The sequence below is a fragment of the Dipodomys spectabilis genome, unplaced genomic scaffold (assembly GCF_019054845.1).
Source record: "Dipodomys spectabilis isolate Male_0828 unplaced genomic scaffold, ASM1905484v1 ptg000089l, whole genome shotgun sequence".
Taxonomy (NCBI): Eukaryota; Metazoa; Chordata; class Mammalia; order Rodentia; family Heteromyidae; genus Dipodomys; species Dipodomys spectabilis.
The window spans coordinates 6,669,952-6,688,524 of record NW_024870766.1 but is presented as its reverse complement, the minus strand read 5'-3'; the positions used below and the strand labels follow the sequence as shown (position 1 = coordinate 6,688,524).

At 37.9% G+C, this 18,573-nt stretch overlaps 1 protein-coding gene and 1 long non-coding RNA gene across 4 annotated transcripts in view; one reads left to right on the top strand and one right to left on the bottom strand.

The window, feature by feature from the left end:
- Window positions 1-9,535: 9,535 nt before the first annotated feature.
- On the top strand, window positions 9,536-15,666 carry LOC122111828. The gene is made up of 3 exons (XR_006148051.1): window positions 9,536-9,621; window positions 11,841-11,843; window positions 15,656-15,666. It is a non-coding gene; the product is annotated as an uncharacterized LOC122111828 (long non-coding RNA).
- Window positions 10,348-18,573, bottom strand: part of Steap4 (STEAP4 metalloreductase) — a 27,737-nt gene continuing 19,511 nt past the window's right edge. For 2 of the 3 annotated variants that reach the window (XM_042684569.1, XM_042684570.1), the window contains exons 2-5: window positions 16,092-16,549; window positions 14,781-15,308; window positions 12,900-13,064; window positions 10,348-11,640 (exon numbers count right to left, since the gene is read on the bottom strand). In XM_042684569.1, the coding sequence (XP_042540503.1) occupies window positions 11,377-11,640; window positions 12,900-13,064; window positions 14,781-15,308; window positions 16,092-16,547 (1,413 nt within the window). In that variant the 5' untranslated portion in view covers window positions 16,548-16,549 and the 3' untranslated portion in view covers window positions 10,348-11,376. The remainder of the gene's footprint in view (window positions 11,641-12,899; window positions 13,065-14,780; window positions 15,309-16,091; window positions 16,550-18,573) is intronic. The other variant, XM_042684571.1, reaches the window with a different exon arrangement.

Sequence of the window (18,573 nt, the reverse complement as noted above, 5' to 3'; positions counted from 1 at the left end):
TGCACCTCATATAAGTCATTTTGCATGTTTACCAGAATATTTTTGGGGAAAATCCCTAGAAATGAGATTTCTGGGCGGCGGTGAGCATTTGCCTTTGTAGACATCATCAAGTTCTATTGCCTAGGAGTTGTGCTGTCCATTGTTAAGCACAGCTGTTTCCCATGACCTTGAGGATGGACTATGTTATCAGACACAAATGTTTGCTAATCTGATAGGTGGGAAATTGTAGCTGCTTATAGTTTTTGTGTGCACTTCCCTTGAATGACTTTGAGCATCATTTCATGCATTTATATTCCATTTTCATTTCTTTTTCAGTGAAATGTCTGCTGATAGCTCTATGTATTTCTCCCTTCCTCCCTCCCTCCCCTCCCCCTCATCTATATCACCAGTTCAACAGTTTCCTTACAGGATGTTATTTTTTTTTTCCAATTTGTAGTACAAATATTTTCTCTCAGTTCATCATCTGGCTTTTGATATCATTTATGTTGTTTTGTGTCATGGTAATATTATCAGGAAAATTTACAGAACTGTATCAATCTTATGTCATAACTTCTATTTTAGGATATCTTTTTGCCGCCCACTTGGCAACTATGTATTTGGGGGAATTTTGAAAATCATACAACCACTTTTTATTACTTTATTTTATTTGATATTTCTATAGAGTTTCTCATCTTCGTTAATATTAAAATTGTTGGAACTAGCACTAGAGTTCAAGGGGTAGAGCACTCTCCTTCAAACAAGAGCTCAAGGACATTGCTCAGGCTCTGAGTTCAAACCCCAGGATCAGCATAAAAAGACAAAAGGAAGAATTAAAATTGTCCAGTGTGATTTACCTTGCTTCATTGTGAGTTTTCATTGGAGTTTTGATTTCTTTCTCTCCCCAGCCTCCTCCTTCTAATAGGGTGATGGTCTTCTGGGCAGCGTTTCAGGCCTGAGACAGCAGATAGTGTGCTTGAGCCCCTGGGCACATCACAGCTCTCCAAGACGCTGGGGTACACACTTGGCTTTCATGCATGCTGACCATAGCAATACAAAGGGAGGGATCCATGGGACCAATGAGAGCCTGCCTGGCCCACAGGCTCCAGAGCTCCTTGTGGTCAGCAGCAGCCCTGTGTAGGTAGGAAGGGATGCTTCTAAACAGAATGCAGCCCAGAAGAGGACACCTGATCTTCCACCAAGCCTATCCTCAGCACACATAGAGCACCAGCCTGTACTGCTGAGGCTCCGGAGAGTTTTCTTCTCTCTGAGTCATGCTGGGGACTGTGCCTGTAGACTCAGCATGTGGACAAATGGAACAACAACCCAGTAGTGACAATCTGCACGTCAACCTGGCTACTGTCCAATCCTGCCTGGACACTGAGAATACTTCCAATGCAAGGCTGGTAAGGATGGAAAGCTCCAACCAATGACAGGAATCTGGAGGCAGAAAAAAGACTGCATCTGGAGATACAGAAAGATAAGTAACACGTTCCCCCTCATATGCAGAATCTAGACCTTAAAAAACTGAAAAAAATTATATGATTCCAAAAGGGAGACTGTTTGTGAGGGAAACTGGCAGGAGGGGGAAAGGAGTGAATATGATTAAATACATTTTATGCATTCACACCAATGATGAACTCCACTAAAACTCTTGTGAAAAAAGGATGGAGGGAGAGGGAGCTTAAGGAAGAGAAACAGAGGTCACAAAGTACAAAAACAGTAGATATGTATTAAATCTTGACAAGGACACCCTCCTTTGTACAATTAATATAGTTTAGTTAAACTGTTCTGTTCATAGCAATAAAAACAGACTGGGCTCCACTTAGGTTTGTCTAGAGAGATGTGTTCTTAGAGCTCTGCCACACAGAAGGCAAAATCTTTTGTAGTTTATTAACAGTGAGATGTCATTCAGTAGTGGGGATATTTAATCCATAATTCTCATTCTTCTGTCTGCCTGTGATTCAGGATGTGAATGACATGAGCTCCATGTCTTTCTCTCAGATTCAGCCTTTTTCTACTTGCAGTATCTGTTACTGTCTCAATATCTTCTCTTCATTAGCTGTCGGCCGTATTTTGTCTCTCTGCATCAGAATGGTGGTTAAGATAGAAACGTGTGTTTTTTAAAATTTGCATTTGTGTTTTTAAGGACATTTTATATTTCCAGGCCTTTGCAGGGAATGTTGTCTTCTCTTTTATGAGCAGAGAATTAGAACTTGGGGGGGAAAAAAAGAATCCTTTTCTAACCAATTTTGTCCATGTGCCATTTTGCTTATTCTTACCTAACATCTTAGTGCACAGCAATTAGCGAAACTAACTACTGAGATGTGTACTTGGGTAAAGGATTTCATAAATGCTATTATTGCCACCACATATTCTTTTTTTTTTTTTTTTGGATCTGGTAGAGGGCCTGAATTCTGGGCCTGGGTGCTGTCCCTCAGCTCTTCAGCTCAAGGCTAGCGCTCTACCACATGAGCCACAGTGCCACTTCCGGCTTTTTTTTTCTTCGGCTTATGTGGTGCTGAGGAATCGAACCTAGGGCCTCATGCATGCAAGGCAAGCACTCTACCACTGAGCCACCTTCCCAGCGCTGCCACCACATATTCTTGATAAAAACAATTTATTTTTCAGTGTTCTGCCATGACATCAAACTTTTGTCACTAAAGTATTCCAAGAAGGAGACAGCAATAGCCATATAAGAAAAGGGTGCTTTTTTTCTCTATTAGTTTGTTTTGCTTTTATTTTTAGTGTGAGGAACTGAACTCTGGGTGTTAATTATGTTGAGCACATACTCTATGACCAGGCCACAGGTCCCAGTCCAGGGAGAAAGATGTATTGGAGGAAGCGTCTTGAAGGGTAAAGGAGGCAGAAGCCTTTGTATTACCATACAGATTTTACACTTACAGAAAATGAAATGATTAAAAAATAATCAGGTGGGCAGAAGTTCAGATCATAATGCAGTTGTGAAAAACTGTCATCTGGGCTTTGGGAAATACCGAAGCAAATGTTACTCACTAGCAGAAACTTTCAGGAGACGGGCTGGCTTGGTAGCTCTCATGAATGGTCATTGGCCGGGGCAGCCCAGGGACCATGTGGCTCCTGTGAATGACTTGTTGCATTCCAAAGTATGGCAGCCAAAGGCTGTCAACCAGTCAGGCTCCCTCTGGGCAGGTTGTCTTAAAGGACATCTGAGTAGCTCACCTTCCTTGTGAATGCTAGTGCAGCCTGCTTGCTACGTTCAGCCAGTTTTATTTAAAAAAGTATTTTATTGTATTTATTTGGCTGTATTTATATCGTTTGACAAAGTCTGTCCTATGGGAAAAGAATTCCAACAGGGATGAAATAATTTTTGCAGTCAAGTATTCTTAAAATGTCTACTAAGAATTTAAATTTTTTTAAAAATCTGAGAATATAGAAAATGGATACATGCATGTTTTATTACTATGTAGCACTCACATAAATCACAGCCTAAATATAACCTTGGCAATGCTGGTCTTTTAACCTTGTTATTTTGTTAGAGGTAAAGCACTCATTACTGACTGAAAATAGCAGAATCAGTACGTGAATGTGTGTGTGTGTGTGTGTGTGTGTGTGTGTGTGTGTGTGTGTGTGTGTATCTGCCTCTGATCCATCTGACCTTTTGCCCCTTTTGATTTTGATGTACAACCAGTTTGTTTTCAACAGAATGGCCTGCTTCCAAAAGGACCCAAAGATACCTAAGTCTGGAAATCAAGTCATCTGTAGCTGTGTGACCTTACAGAAATTGCTTCACCCCCGTGGGCTTTGGTTTTCACATCTGTGAAATGAGTTTATAGGCTTCATCTAGCCTATGAAATATTGCAGCTGAGGATGGAAGTTATGGATTAAATGTTTCTATACTTGGTATCAAAATCTAAAGATAAACCGGCAGCTCATACCTGTTATTCTAGCTACTTGGAAGGCTGAACTCTAAGGATCAGGGTTTTGAAGCTAGTCTGGGCAAGACATTGTGTAAAACTCTTATCTCCAATTAACCACCAAAATGCCAGAAGTAGAGCTATAGCTAACTTTGAGCAAAATAGCTCAGGGCAGCACCTAGGCCCTGAGTTCAAGCCCCAGGACCAACATACCTTCACATAAAATGTGGAAACCATAGGAAATCTATAGCCTGCTCATAGTTTGGAAATGGGATTATTAATTTAAACAACTTTCTAGGATAGACACTACATTATTGATTAATTTCCATAAGATAAAATGTAATAAAGGTACTGTGCTTGGTTATTTTTTAATAGGTCTTTGATCTTTGAACATCTTTAGATTTATGGAATTATTACAGAGATAGTACAGAGTGATTATTGGTTTTTGCTTCGCATGTAAGTGGGAAAATATGCTATCACACATTGCAGGGTGCATGGTGGAGAAAGAGACTGATTGGGTGGGTGGGACAGATTTAATACATTTGTAAAAAATATCGTTATATCAATTGATGTGATCCTGATAAAATGTAACTGCCAAACACAAAGCAAAATGCCCTGTGAATTCTCACATCATACGTATGGACACCAACATCTAGCATAAGGGAACAAGCAGTTCTGCTGTGCTCTCACTTCGATAGACCTTAGCTGGAATTCTGCCTGTGGTTCAGGAACTGCATTTGAAAAAACAAACAAACAAACAACACATTGACATACTTTTAGGAGGCACAAGGGAAGAAGAGGGGCCAGTGTGATAAAAAAGATTTGGAAATTATTATATGAGAGAAAGTCCTGGATAAACTGGAATGGTTTAGAATGAACAAGGTTAAGCCAGCTGGAAAGTTTAGATAGGATAGGCAATTAATGACTTTTTTAATTAAACGTATTTTAACCATTTGCAAAACAACCAAGTATGTAACTCTAGAATCAAGATGACACGAAAAGGTGAACAGTGCTTCTATTTCTAGTCATACTCTTCTCTTCTCCATCGTGCTTAGTGATGACTCTTTTGGATCCTTCTAATGTTCCTTCGGACAATTAAAAGCAAACACAGATATGTAAAATAAACCATTTTGTATATGCTGTTTCTTTTTTATAGATAACATATTATCCTAACCTACCTATTTGCACTTATTCATGTCTTTATTTTTCTTTATCACATGCAGTTCGAAATGCTTCTGTTTGTAGAACACAGCACCTTGTTTGTTTAGAATAGTTGCATGCTCTTCCATCCCCTGAAAGCATAAGAGTTTGCTGAAGTCGTCTTACAGATACATGCTTAAGATATTGCTCATATTCTGCTTTTACAATGCCCTCACTCAGCAAAAACAGTAATATGAATAACAATATCTGTTTGTCATTACAGATGATTATGAACTTATCTGCGGTATAATTTCTCAAGACTAGGACTCCTGGGTTAAGCTTAATGTGCATTTTTAATTTAGAAAGATATTGCCTAATTGTTTTCTGCAAGGGTGGTCCTGCATTGCAAGATCAGTGCCAGAGAACAAGTATTTCCATAGCCTCGCCACCCAGTGGGTGTTCAATCTGTTGGATTCTTGCCCATTTGTTATGTAGGAAGTGGCCTTTCAATAAGTGTTGCTTTTCATACATTTCATTGTGAAAAAGTTTTCACATATTTCTCCTATGAGTTTCTGTTCACAGCCTTTGCGATTTCCCAATGGATCAAGCCAATGTCTCAGCAATTCCCTCTTGAAATTCATCTCTGCAAGCGGCTCTTGTGAATCAAGACCTGTGACAGTTTACCTGTGGGCCCTTCTTCCTGGCCAAAGTGCTATAGGATGTGAGGATGTGGGGGAATTCACAAGTGCCGGAAAGTTCATGCTTGGTATCTTCTCTCACTCCATGACAGGTTTGATGGATGAAAACCAGTTTTCTTTCCTGTTAATGGGGATAACTCTGAGTTACATTTGACGCTGTCTTTCAGAGTTTCCCACCAGAACAGAACTTAAAAATTCACATTCGTTCCTTTGCTCATCTGTGTACTTTGCTTTCCCGGTATTTAGTGATTTCACTTCTAGGATAAAGTATTTGCCCCAGAATCCTTGCGGCAGGATCAGTTTCTGAAGGAACTAAATCAAACTAGGTGGTTTCATTCATCTCCGGATGCTATTCAACATCTGGCCTGCAGATGGCGCTGTTTTGTGAAGTACTTGCTGCCAAAGTTTTATGAAAGTTTGATGTTGCTACCATATTCAAGTGTGAGATTTTTGTATTTTATCTATACACACAGTGATCTGTGATGAGCTGGAAAAATAATATTGGTACTTTTCTCTTTAAGCAATAACACTATAGAGAATGAATAGAAGTGCAATTAGAAAACATTTTGATTATATGCAAGTAAGAACTTCCTAATTGCTCCCAGTGGTTAAAACTGACCAAAAGACTTCCTCCCGGTAGAGGTCAATGCTCTGTTATTAAAAGCCTGTACGGTAAGAAGGCTGGGTATGAGAGACTGGACGATAGCTGTGTTGGTGGCTCGCATCTTTACAGATTCTGCTATTCGGCTCTAATGAAATGAGGACAGGACCGCTCTCTGGTTATGCTGCTTAAAAAAACTTCAGCCTTGCCGGGCGCTGGTGGCTCACGCCTGTAATCCTAGCTACTCAGGAGGCTGAGATCTGAGGATCGTGGTTCAAAGCCAGCCCAGGCAGGCGAGACTGTGAGACTCCTATCTCCAATAAACCACCAGAAAACTGGAAGTGGCGCTGTAGCTCAAGTGGTAGAGCACTCGCCTTGAGCTGAAGAGCTGAGGGACAGCGCCCAGGCCCAGAGTTCAAGCCCCACAACCGACCAAAAAAAAAAAAAAACTTCAGCCTCTAAAAATCACAGGGAAGAGCTTGATTCTAGTTGGTCACATCCTGATAGGTGGTGTTGTACTGCAAGTTCCAGTCGAATGGTTTTTATGAAATTTTCTGCATGAGTCACTAAATCTCAAGAACAAATAGGCGCCTTCAGCACACAAAGCACAAAGGCATAAGCCAAGCAAAAGGAAACATTGTTCTCAGGGAGAGAAGTTAGATGCTTCTCACCTGTACCTGTCCGTCCACCGGGCAAGACTCTCTTTAGGGTTCAAGATGACTTGTGGCCAAATCAGAGTCAGAAGAGTGAAATGATAGTGGCAGTGGTGTTGAACCCAATGTAGGACCTGCAGGTTCCACATTACCTTGAATAACCTTGTAGGCTGTATTGAAATCAGCTTAAACAAACCGTTGTTATGTTTGGACAAGGTAATCAAGATGTATTTAAAATGCAAACAGCTTTGTGTTTTTAAAAATGTTTCAGGCTTTGTCAATAGTTTGCTTTATGTACCCCAAGTTTTGGATTGTAAAGGAAATTTGAGAATGTCTGATGGTGTTGAGAGAAGACGGCCTAGAGTCAGAGTGGTTGGATTCAAACCCCAGCTCAGCTTCCTACTAGCTGTATGAACTGAGCCCTGGTGCTACGTATTTAAGACTCAGTTTCTTTCTCTAACCATGTAGCAATAGCAATAAAGAGCTCTTTTGTACATGGAATATGCTAACATACCATGTTAGCACAGGATATACCCATTATACTATGTAGAAAACATCTTCAAAACCCTTCTGAAATCATACTGCAGCAGGGAGAGGTAAGGACTAGGTGCTTTTTGTGTTGGCTGGGCTAGGGCTAGGGTATCTTCCTTCGCCCCTCCACATTTCCTTTTTCTCTTGCCTTGGTACCTTTACCCTTGATTCTTTTCCTTCCTCATTTGAGTCTTACTTGGCAACACAAGCTTTTTCTGTTTATTTCTTTGTTTGTTGTACAAGGGAATTTCATTCTGACACACCCATATATGCATACAGTATAGCTTGATTAGACTTACTCCTCTATCCTTCTCCCTCCTCTCCTTCCCTCTTCCCAAACCAATCTCAACAAGGCTTGGGTTTTGCCTTGAGCTGGAGGAAACATCATATAAGAGTAACAATTCTTTTCAGCTAAATTCTACTAAACAAAGTTTTAGAGGAGTGGAAGGTTTTTCTAGACTGTAATCTTTATTATAGAAAATGGGAGTTGGGATCCTGTAAGGATGTTTGTGGGCTCTTCCGGTGTGTGTGTGTGTGTGTGTGTGTGTGTGTGTGTGTGTGTGTACGCATGGATGCTCGTGTGTATGTGCATGTGCACCTGCATTGGTTATGTGCTGGTGGGGTGTGGGTCATGGTAAGAGAGAAGGAAAACTGTGATCACTCTGTGGAACACTTTGACTGCCAGGCACCCTAACTTTGTGAGGAGTTCTGCATCGTACATGCTCATCATCATAGTTCCATTGTGATCCCCAAACAATAAATGTAGGAAGGGCTCTTGAGTGTCTTTCTAATCGAAGTAGTTTTGAGTAGACTTTTTGATTTCCTCCTAGTTAGTTGCTGAAAAGAAAATACTGTTTCTTTCTTTTATAGTTTTGTTTTTGAAAGAATGATATCACCCATTAAGGCTGTGGCTGTCTAGTTGAACAGGGAATTTAATAACAGGTCACACAGTCTCAATGCAACCTGACATCCACTTGACGGCTATTAGCCCTGTTCTAGTGGATGTGCCTGCAGAAGGAAAGCATCTTTTTCTAATTCTTACAGAAGCCAAAGGTGGGATAGTCTTTTCCCTCTATTTAGCCAGTGGATCCCTCTCTCTGAGGGTAATACTGAAACATCCACAGCACATTCCAAGGCACCATATATCTGAGCTCAAGCCTATATTGCACAAAGCTATAAATTCATGTAGTTGCTTCAAACACACATATTGCATCTCATTTTTAATTTTTAGTTTTTTTCCCTTGATTCTTGGAGAGTGCTGTTTTTAGTCCCTAAAGTTGGATTTACTGTGATTCAAAACCTTTCAGTCAATTTCTTTGGAAAGCTGATGAGTCAAGACCAGAATTAACAAAGCTAAAAAATATTTCAAAAGTAACATTTAATGAGTGTACATTTACCATAGCTGTTATCCCTTAACATGGGGAAAGGATACAAAAATAAATGGTCTATGAACTTAGTAGAAAATTTTCAGGATACAGGAAATAGAGCAGCAGTCAAGGAAAGCAGTCTCTTATTAATGTCAAAAAGTCTGCATCTGTTAAAAGGAGGAGTTTATGCAAGCACCTATCACATTGGCTGTAAACCCGTTGTGTCCACTGTCTAAGTTAGCTGAAGGAATCAGCTTTATTAAGGTGGTTAATTTGGGTTCATGAATTTGGGGCAGATGGAGGGATGAGGTTGAGAGGGATTGGACAATGCTGGTTTTCTGTGGCCAGCCACTATGGCTTGGGGACAAAGGTCATGTCTGTTAATGTAGCTGTTATGCCCCAAACACTAGAGCTTTTTAAAAAGTAGAGTTCATTTTTACTTTAGGCAAGTGCTTTATCTAGATGTGGTTTTTCTTATTTTTTTAGTGATGGATCAAACTATTACTGACAAGGAAGTGTGATTAATCCTAAAGCCCTCTTTAGTCTAGCCTTGAGGGTAGAGAAGCTTTAATCAAACAACTCTCTAGCCAGTTAGGCAACATTGAGCTGTTTCACATAACAAGAATAAGCAATGACATTTTTCTCTCTTCACCACTGATGCTCCTGGGTCAATCTCATATCTCTTAGTATTCCAAGTCTTCCAGCTTCTTGCAGACTTGCTTGAGCTGATCAAAGATACATTAGAGGACCGTATATTCTGTGCACTTATGCAGTTATTTTTTAAAAAATAATAGAACTTCAAATCTATGATGAAACAAATACCCTCATCCAATAAAAATGGTATCGATGAGGCCACTCTAGAATTAGTTGACCGAACACAGTAAATCGCATATATAAAAAATTTATTAGTACAAAGATAGTATATTTGTTTTAGTAAAAAAATGGCTATTTCCTACATGTTCAATTAAGGCAGAAGTTAAATGCTGATTTGATGTAATGTTATGCAGCCATTAAATACATGTGTATATCATGTATAAGTTAGAGTGTAAAGCTTTCAATAAATAAAGACTAAAAGAGAAGTTAAATAGAATAGAACTATATGGATATAGCTATCTTCAAAAAGTTGTATAGAAAAATAAGGTGGATTGTGGGTGATGTTCTCACATATTTTAATCACTTGGTATAATGTCATATGTAATATGTGATACCAAAAGTAAAAAAAAAAAAAAAAGAGAAAATAAGAAACTATAAATGGCCTTTGTAGATTAGGCAGAAAAATGTCAGATCCAATGCTTTTTAGTTATTTCAGTGATATGTGGGAAGACTGTGCTTCAGTCTCCTTTTAGCTCCAAGGTTGTGCTAGGATGGCTAATCCTGTTGAAGGTCACCTTGGAAAGGGACCTTCAGCAAATCGTTAAATCCATTTACATTCCACCAAGAATTGGAAAACAAAGTGGATCTACTGCTCTCACATCTCTGATCTCCCACAGTTCTTGCTCATCTCTGCACTGTTCAAATTCACACCACATAATTCATCTAATTTGACTGCTTAAAAATTATAACAGACTAGAAATTAAAATTCATAAATGACCAATATTGAGCGATATTCAGAATATATATATAATTTATAAAATCTACCATAATATCCTCATGATGCTAGACATAATATAATGAAACTTTATAGTATTTATTTCTTAACTAAAATTCTAGCTTGCGAGTTTTTTTATGTGCAAGAGCATCTATTAACCCTTCTTTGCTTACACATTAAAAAATCCAAATGAATATATTTCTATTCTTTTTCAATTTTTCCTCTACCTACTTTTTGTAGAGGAAGACTTACTACAACTGCAGTTTTGTGTATACTCAAGGCATGGCTGCTTCCGATTGGATGGTGATCATTTTGTTGTGTCATAAAATAGTCTGATTCATAGGGGATATGGGGTGAGGGGGGATATAGTTCAGTGATCGTTTGCCTACCATGCATGAAGCCCTGGGTTTGCGTTTGAGCTTTAGAAGAAGCAAGCAAGCAAGAGAAACATCCCACCACCACCACCACCACCAAATCTGTTAACAAACAAAGTAGAATAAAATCACTATGGCAATATTTATGATCACTGTTATTTTTGGAAAAGAAAGATAGAAACAAATTACATTCTTTGTGCTTCATTTAGGCTGCTTCTTCAGACACACGCCTATAGCAAAACCTTCATCACTGTTTTCTCTTTCACTTATCTCTGCCTTGGACGTATAGAAGGGAGATACACTTTTTTTTCTTCTTCTGGAGTTTGTAAGATCTAACATTGTTCATGCTGCCGACACTCAGACACTCAAGAAACTTCTTAATGTGGAACCACTATGCTAATCTCAATCTCGGCTTCATGCCTCCAGACCTGGTCTGATTCATCACAAACCTGAAATAAAGTAAGTGTTGCTTCTCAACACATCAGGTTCTCCACATCAGGCAACATTTCCTAACACCTCAGAGCATGGTGAGGGAAAAAGCTCAACTTTGCTTTAAATGTCGGATCTTCCATTCAGTGCTGATTTTGAGTATTTGTAGTTTCTTTCCCAGCCTTGGCGGATCCGAGTAAGGGTCTTATCTATGCATGGCATGATGAGTATAAACTTGATAACCAGCACTGTGCAAGGGATGATGAGAGCTAACACGTAGGCTGAAGGAAGACCCCATCTCAGACTTGAAGGGCTCAGGAATCTCTTCCCGCCATACACCAGAGTATGGGCTGTGCATAAGATCAGGGTCAAATAACCCAGTTTGGACTATAAACAAGAAAGAAAAAAATAGGTACATTAACATTACTTATATCTTAAATTTCAAGCCAATAAAGTGTATTTGTGAACAACCACAAAGTTTGAAACCTATAATATTTACGATGCTGCCATGGGGAGTAAAATGTATTAATCTTTCTTCAAGATACTATTTTTTTCACTAAAAAAAATCAATGATGGTGACAAATGAGTTGGTAGTTATCCTTAACCTGGATGAGTGGAAAAGTTTTCTTAGAATGATAATAATGCCCCTTGCCTTAGTCTCCAGTGGTAAAACTCTCTTACCTATCATCTTTTATTGCTCAAATTCTAAAACTCAGGGTTTTTTTTTTCCCTGTCTTACTTTGACTAAAGGTGTTATCATAAAAAGCTTTGGGCTGTAATCTGATCTCTGGGAGGAATTGTAAGACTTGATAATCCATTCCAATGTCCACTACTAATGGTCTTAACAATGGTTCACAATGAGCAAGCATTTGACTCATCTAGAGACCTGGTAACTCTCTGGACCATGTCTTCAGGGTGTCTGATTCAGTGGGTCTAGGTGTGGTTTGGTGCTTTATGTATTTATCTTTGTGCTGCTGCTACTGGTTCTGGGGCCATATTTTGAGGACAATTTGTCTCCAGGAGTAGTCATTAATTGCTGTGAATGCAGTGTGTGAGTGGCTGATATACAAAAAACAAAAAACCAATTTGCTTCTTACAGACCAAGAATCTCTAGAATGATTCTATCAAATCTTACTTGGATGGTTTTAAATTTCATTGCAGTATCTGCCTTTTCCTATCAATATGTTCCTATTGTCTGGTTCACTTTCTGAAGGTACAAATTTGTCTTTAGATTTCTTTTCACTTTCTACCTAGTCCATTGCCATGCCTACTTTCCTAACTATTGGTGCTTTTCAGTTGTCTGAGCTGTGGCACTGGGAGCATTCAGTAATACTGGCAAGGTGTCCTCATTTGAAAACCGAACTACATGGAACTTGCCAGCTTGTACCTTAGATAGATGTTTTCTAACGTGAGTGTTTAAAAAATTTTATATTATTGTAAAGATGCTGTACAGAGGGGTTACAGTTACATGAGTAAGGCAATGAGTACATTTCTTGTCAAACATTAATATGAGTTTTAAATGAGAGAGTTGGAGAAGTGTTGGAGCAAAATGAAACATAAACATGATAGGAGAGAAAAAAATGAGAATGGTTGCAACGTTATGTTCATTTTGCAGTATAAAGAAGTTTCAATGACGAAGTTCTCACCTGGACGAATCGGAACTCCCTCCAGTTGACTGTGTTGCTAACTGATGGCAAGGAAGTGATGCCCAAGAGAACAAACAGGAAAAATCCCAGGATTCCCAGAGACACATAGGAGTCGCTCAGCCAGGCTGAGGAGGCACTGAATGGATTCTCTTTCTTGTCCACGATCTAAGGAAAGTTATAAAAAAATTACAGTTTTTTAAATTAGAAATTGACCTCATTTTTAAGGGACTAAAACATACTTCTCATGTGAAATTTGCTCAGAGCAAATTATATGGCACTTCTCATTCATCATTTAAAAAATGCTGAAAAACACAATTAGAATTACTTTTGTAGAAAAATATGGTCCTGGTTTGGTTGCACTGTGGCTTTGTTTTATGATTTGTACAGTTTTTACAGTATACATTTTCTTTTTCTTTTGTTTTTTTTGGGGGGGGGGTCCGGTCGTGGGGCTTGAACTCTGGGCCTGGGCGCCGTTCCTCAGCTCTTCAGCTCAAGGTAGCGCTCTACCACTTGAGCCACAGTGCCACTTCCGGCTTTTTTGTTTTTGCTTATGTGGTGCTGAGGAATCGAACCCAGGGCCTCAGGCATGCAAGGCAAGCGCTCTGCCACTGAGCCACCTTCCCAGCCTATAGTATATATTTTCTAGGAGTCCTGCAGAGAGTTTTAATTTACCTTGCACTATCTAAAACAAATTAAATATTCACTTAAACATTCTTTACCATATGACTTTTGGTCCTGAAGCAAAACTTGATATACATGCTACTTGGGAGGCTGAGATTGGGAGAATCGTGATTACAGACAGCCTGGCTGGACAGAAAAGTTTGAGAGATTTGGAAGTGGTAGAATGCACCTGTTACCCTAGCTATGATGGGAAGCCAAATATAAGTGGATTGTGCCCACAAAAAGAGACACTCTAGCTCAAAAATAATTAGCAAAAAACAAGGCTGGAAGAGTGCTTTTACCTAGCAAGAGCAAGGCAGAAAAATAATCCTTGATGTTCTCAAATTAAATAGGAGATTTTGACTTTTCTGTTTTATACGTTGATTAGTTACACACACATAAAGTTTAGGCCATTTGCACTGACTATGTCATAGTTATAGCATAAACTCTGTCACACTTCAGGTCAAAAGGAACCATAGTCTTTGTAATATGACTTATTCAACAAACTCTCTATCATTCCCAGGAAATAATGAAAGGAGGCCCAAAGAAGTATCACCAACAAATTAGTGATAGTAGTAAGGTACAAATTGAGATAGTAGTAAGGTACATCAGAGCCATTAATTTCTAAACTAGAACTGACTTAAAGCACTTCTCTTTGATGCTTTAAGACTTTTTGAGCCTGATTCTTATACTTTTGACTATATACAGCATATATTTGGTATTTTGTTCAGAACTGCTTAGTTTTCTATTGAGGACAGCTTCTCACAAGTTAAACATTGCAGAATTATAAGTGCCCTTTCATAAGTTTGTATACATTACTGTGACATGAATTTGAACAGCCTTTTTACTTGTAAGATAGTTATTTTGACTTCCAAAAGGAAGAAGCATGCATAAAAATAGAAGCTTGAAAACACATGGGTTTTCACTTATTGTACAAAATCCACTGTCTTCCACCCATAGGAATTCAAGAATGTGTCATAAGGGTTCCTGAGCCCCAAATACGCCAGGCAGTGTTTCAATGAGCCTTGAGATGACAGATCTGGATCCCAAAAGCCTGGGAGTAGCCTTTATTTTTCATAGTTCTATGAGGTCTCAACGGGTTGATGTTTCTAATTCTTTTTACTTTAGAAAATAAAGATGTTAACAGAGAGATTCTTCCACGACTGTGAAATAGAATGTGATATACCAGAATTCCTCATGAAGACAGGGAAAAAGATTTACCTGGGCAATGGTGATGTTCCTCAATCTCCATCGAACATAATAGCGAATAGGAATCACAAGTGTGTAGATGACATGCAGGAAGGCAAATCCGAGAGCTACCAAGCCAAGCTGCTTTCTGCAAAGCATCCAGTGGTCAAGCCAGGCTGGGAACCGGCGGTATTTTGTCCCTCTGTAGAGTTGCAATATGGCAGCAATAACACCAGGGAAGTAAACCAAAGCCAGCAAGATAAGGGCAGTTATTGGAAAGACTCGATTTGGAATGGAAATAGCCAGGCGAAATGTACTATCTTGCTTTTCATTGATGTAAGGATAGATTACATCTCTTAGAACACAGTAGGAAAAGAAGAAGAGACCTAGTGCAGCAGACAAATAGAAGGGCAACCTCCACATTGGAAAGAGTTGCAGGGGGTAGTTTTCAATTTCATTGGCTGCTAGGAGAGATCCTTGATCCAATGGAGTCAGTCCAAGAGTGCGAACAATATCCACCACTCTTTGTTTGGCTTTGCCATCATTTCCACAGACAAAAACCTGGGTTAAAAAGAATTAATTCTATATTTACTTCTCCTTATGTAGTAATTGTATTGAAAATCTATGCGTAAGCACTGTAGGAAAATGGCATGTAATAGTGAGCTGTTTTTCCAAACAGATGTGGAATTAACATATCTAGCCAGATGATGTTTTAAACTTGCACTCAAGTGTTGTGTAGCTAAGTACCAGGGTTTTCAGTTGAAGGAGATTTTCAGCATCTCACATGGCTGTAAGATTTGGTTCTTTATACTCTGAGCAGTTTCATCTTTCTTTCATATTTGTGGGAACAAACATCACTTACAGTTTCTTCTAATCAAGGTAATGGAAGTGGTAAGACATCCAGTAAGCTGTCTTATTTCTACTACTGGCAAGAGGCCTTCAGATTCTGATACCTTGTGTTCTGTCAAACTAAAAACTGATGATGGAGATAGTTGGTAAATGAATTGAGTATTATGCTTGGTCAAATTCAAGGCAATTATTCTTGGCAAATATTAGGAACATGAAATATTTATTGGGCAATTTATTTTAGAACTGTGCCTTGGGATCTTTGAGGTAAATGCAGCTACGAGATAGTTCACGGAGTCATGTGGGTTGTTGGTCCATAGGCATAATCCTAGCTCAGGGGAGGCCCAGGCAAGAAGACTGCAAATTCAAGACCAGCCGAGGCTACATGGTGAAATCGTGTGTAAGAAAGAAGCACAGCACAGCAAAACAAAATGAAAAAAAAAACAACAGAAAAAAATTTCCTTTCTAAAGATTGAGTACAAATTCACTTAATCTTACCTGCCGACTCGCATCCATCGCTCCTGACTGGAGAGCCCAGGCTGAGATAGTGTTAAATGCTTTTACTACATGGGCTCCTGGCACCAACTGTGCAAGGTACTCTGCATTAGATTCTGGATACTGATTAATCTTGAGGTTGTTGCTGACATCTACCAAAACCTTCTCTTTGAGGACTTCAGTTAGTTCTGTGAGAAAACCATAATGTTCTCTATGGATTGTTAGAATTACCACATCAGACTTTTGAGCTGCTTCAGAATAGCTCAATACCTCCGCACCACTAGGCAGCAGGCTGGACATCTGAGGGTTTCGACTTCCAAAAACAACAGAATAACCACACTGAAGCATTTTGTATCCCAGTGATCTTCCAAAATCCCCTGTTCCAAAAATACAGATAGTCTCTTGCTTTTCAGAAGAAGTCATAGTGAGAGGAAAGGTGTTTGTATATGTTTTCGCCATTACTGAAAAAGAAACACACCGATTAAAAACATAAGCTAATAATTCTATGGGCATGAAAAAAATTGAGAAAAATCTAGGAACAGATAATTATAGAGTGTAATTAACTAGTGTAATTAGCTGATGTTTTAACCTTGTAATTACCTTGAGTATATTTCCTCCAAAACTAGGCAGGAATAAAAATGGTCATGTATGTTTATATGTATATTGTACTGAGTAATATCACTGGTCAAAAACTTTTGTGGTACAAAAAGATGCAATAAAAAACCAAGACATTAGTGGATATTTAAAACTGTGGACCTAATTGCAATAACATTACATTAATTGAACATTTGGTTTCAAAAGTTCTCAGAACAGAATCAGATGAAGAATGTGTTAATAGAGAAATTATGTGCCATTCACTTACTTTTAGTGATTAAAAAATACCAAATAACACATTAGTAAATAGAACTTATTGTCTTTCTAAGAGAAAGTCCACATCAATCAAATAGGGATTGTTCTACAAAAACCTTAGTTCTTCAGATTCAATATTAGAAAAATCTATTAATGTAACAACATATAGACAATATAGTCATATTTATGTATGCATAGAAGCCATATGTTAAAATTTGACAGTTATTCTTCATTCAAAGTAAAAGAAAGACATTTCTTAACCATCAGAAAGTATCTTAACCTATTTTCACAGTTAAAATAGAATTCTTAGAAACATTTCCAATAAAATCAGAAGCAGGTCAAATATGTCAAATATGGCCACTTTGGGCATTTTTTTTCTAGAAGTGGTAGCTAACAAGTTTTAGAGAAAAAAATTGACATATATAACCTTAAAGAAGATTTCATATGAGCAAATTGTAGACTAAGCGACCTAAAAAAAAAAGCAGCAGTAAAAAAAGATAGAACATAGAGAAAATTCAACATCTTTCCTAGGAACCCAATTGAAAATAGTATTTGTAATATATTCTAAAATCAAACCACTTAGGGGACTTGCTAGAAGAAAGGAGTCTATAGCTATAGCAAAATGGAAAAAGATAGCAACATGTGACAAGATAGCAAGAAAGATAGGAAGAAAATGTTAGAACGATCTTACTCAGAGAATATTCATATAGATTGAAATGCGTTGCATGTTCTTGGATGGGGCAGCTAAGCTTCACAATAATGTCAGTTTCCTCTTATTATCTATCAGTTCTAAAAAGCAGAATAAGTCATGGAACCAGTCATAATAAATATTACAAGATTGTAAAGCTGAAACAATGGGGTACTGTCAATAGAATAGAAAACGTTCAATAAAATGGAGTACAAAATATAAAAACATATCTAAACGTATGTGATAAAGATGGCATCCCAAGTTAATTGAAAAAAGATTGATAATTCAGTATCTAGCACAGACAATTCAATGACCAATTGGAAGAAAATTTTAATCTCCTCAAACTTCACTACAAGGTAAATTTAAAATACATTTAACTTTAAAAAATAGGATTATAATTGAAATAGAACCAACCGTGAAAAATTATTCCAACATCATTAAGCATTAGAGAGTAGATGAACAAATATGATCAAACATGATCTCATAAAATAAGTAATTTCTGAAAGTAAAAAGAATTGTAATCAAAAACAGAAGATAACCAACAATTTTTCAATAGATATAAATAAGAAAAAACCCATAAGTATCTGTTAGAAAACTGAGAAAAGGATATCAACTGATGGTTTATTTTGAGGAAGTATCAAAAACTTTCAAGTTATTATATAAGTATTAGATAAGATTCAGAATCTTATATGAAATAGAACAAATGAAAATTAGAACTAAATTTAGATACTCCTAAAAATGATTGCCTTCTTGGAACTTTATAAAATTTAAATACGAAAAGCAAGTTGTTTTTATGAGACAATACAAATAATATGGTTACTATCTATATTTTTGAAGGAAATCATTTTTCTTTCAGCATTGTCTTTTTGTCTTTTTAAAGATTTTCCAAGTGTTCTTTTTGTTTTTAATTAGCACCTATAAACTAATGTAAGAGGTTTCCATACACAC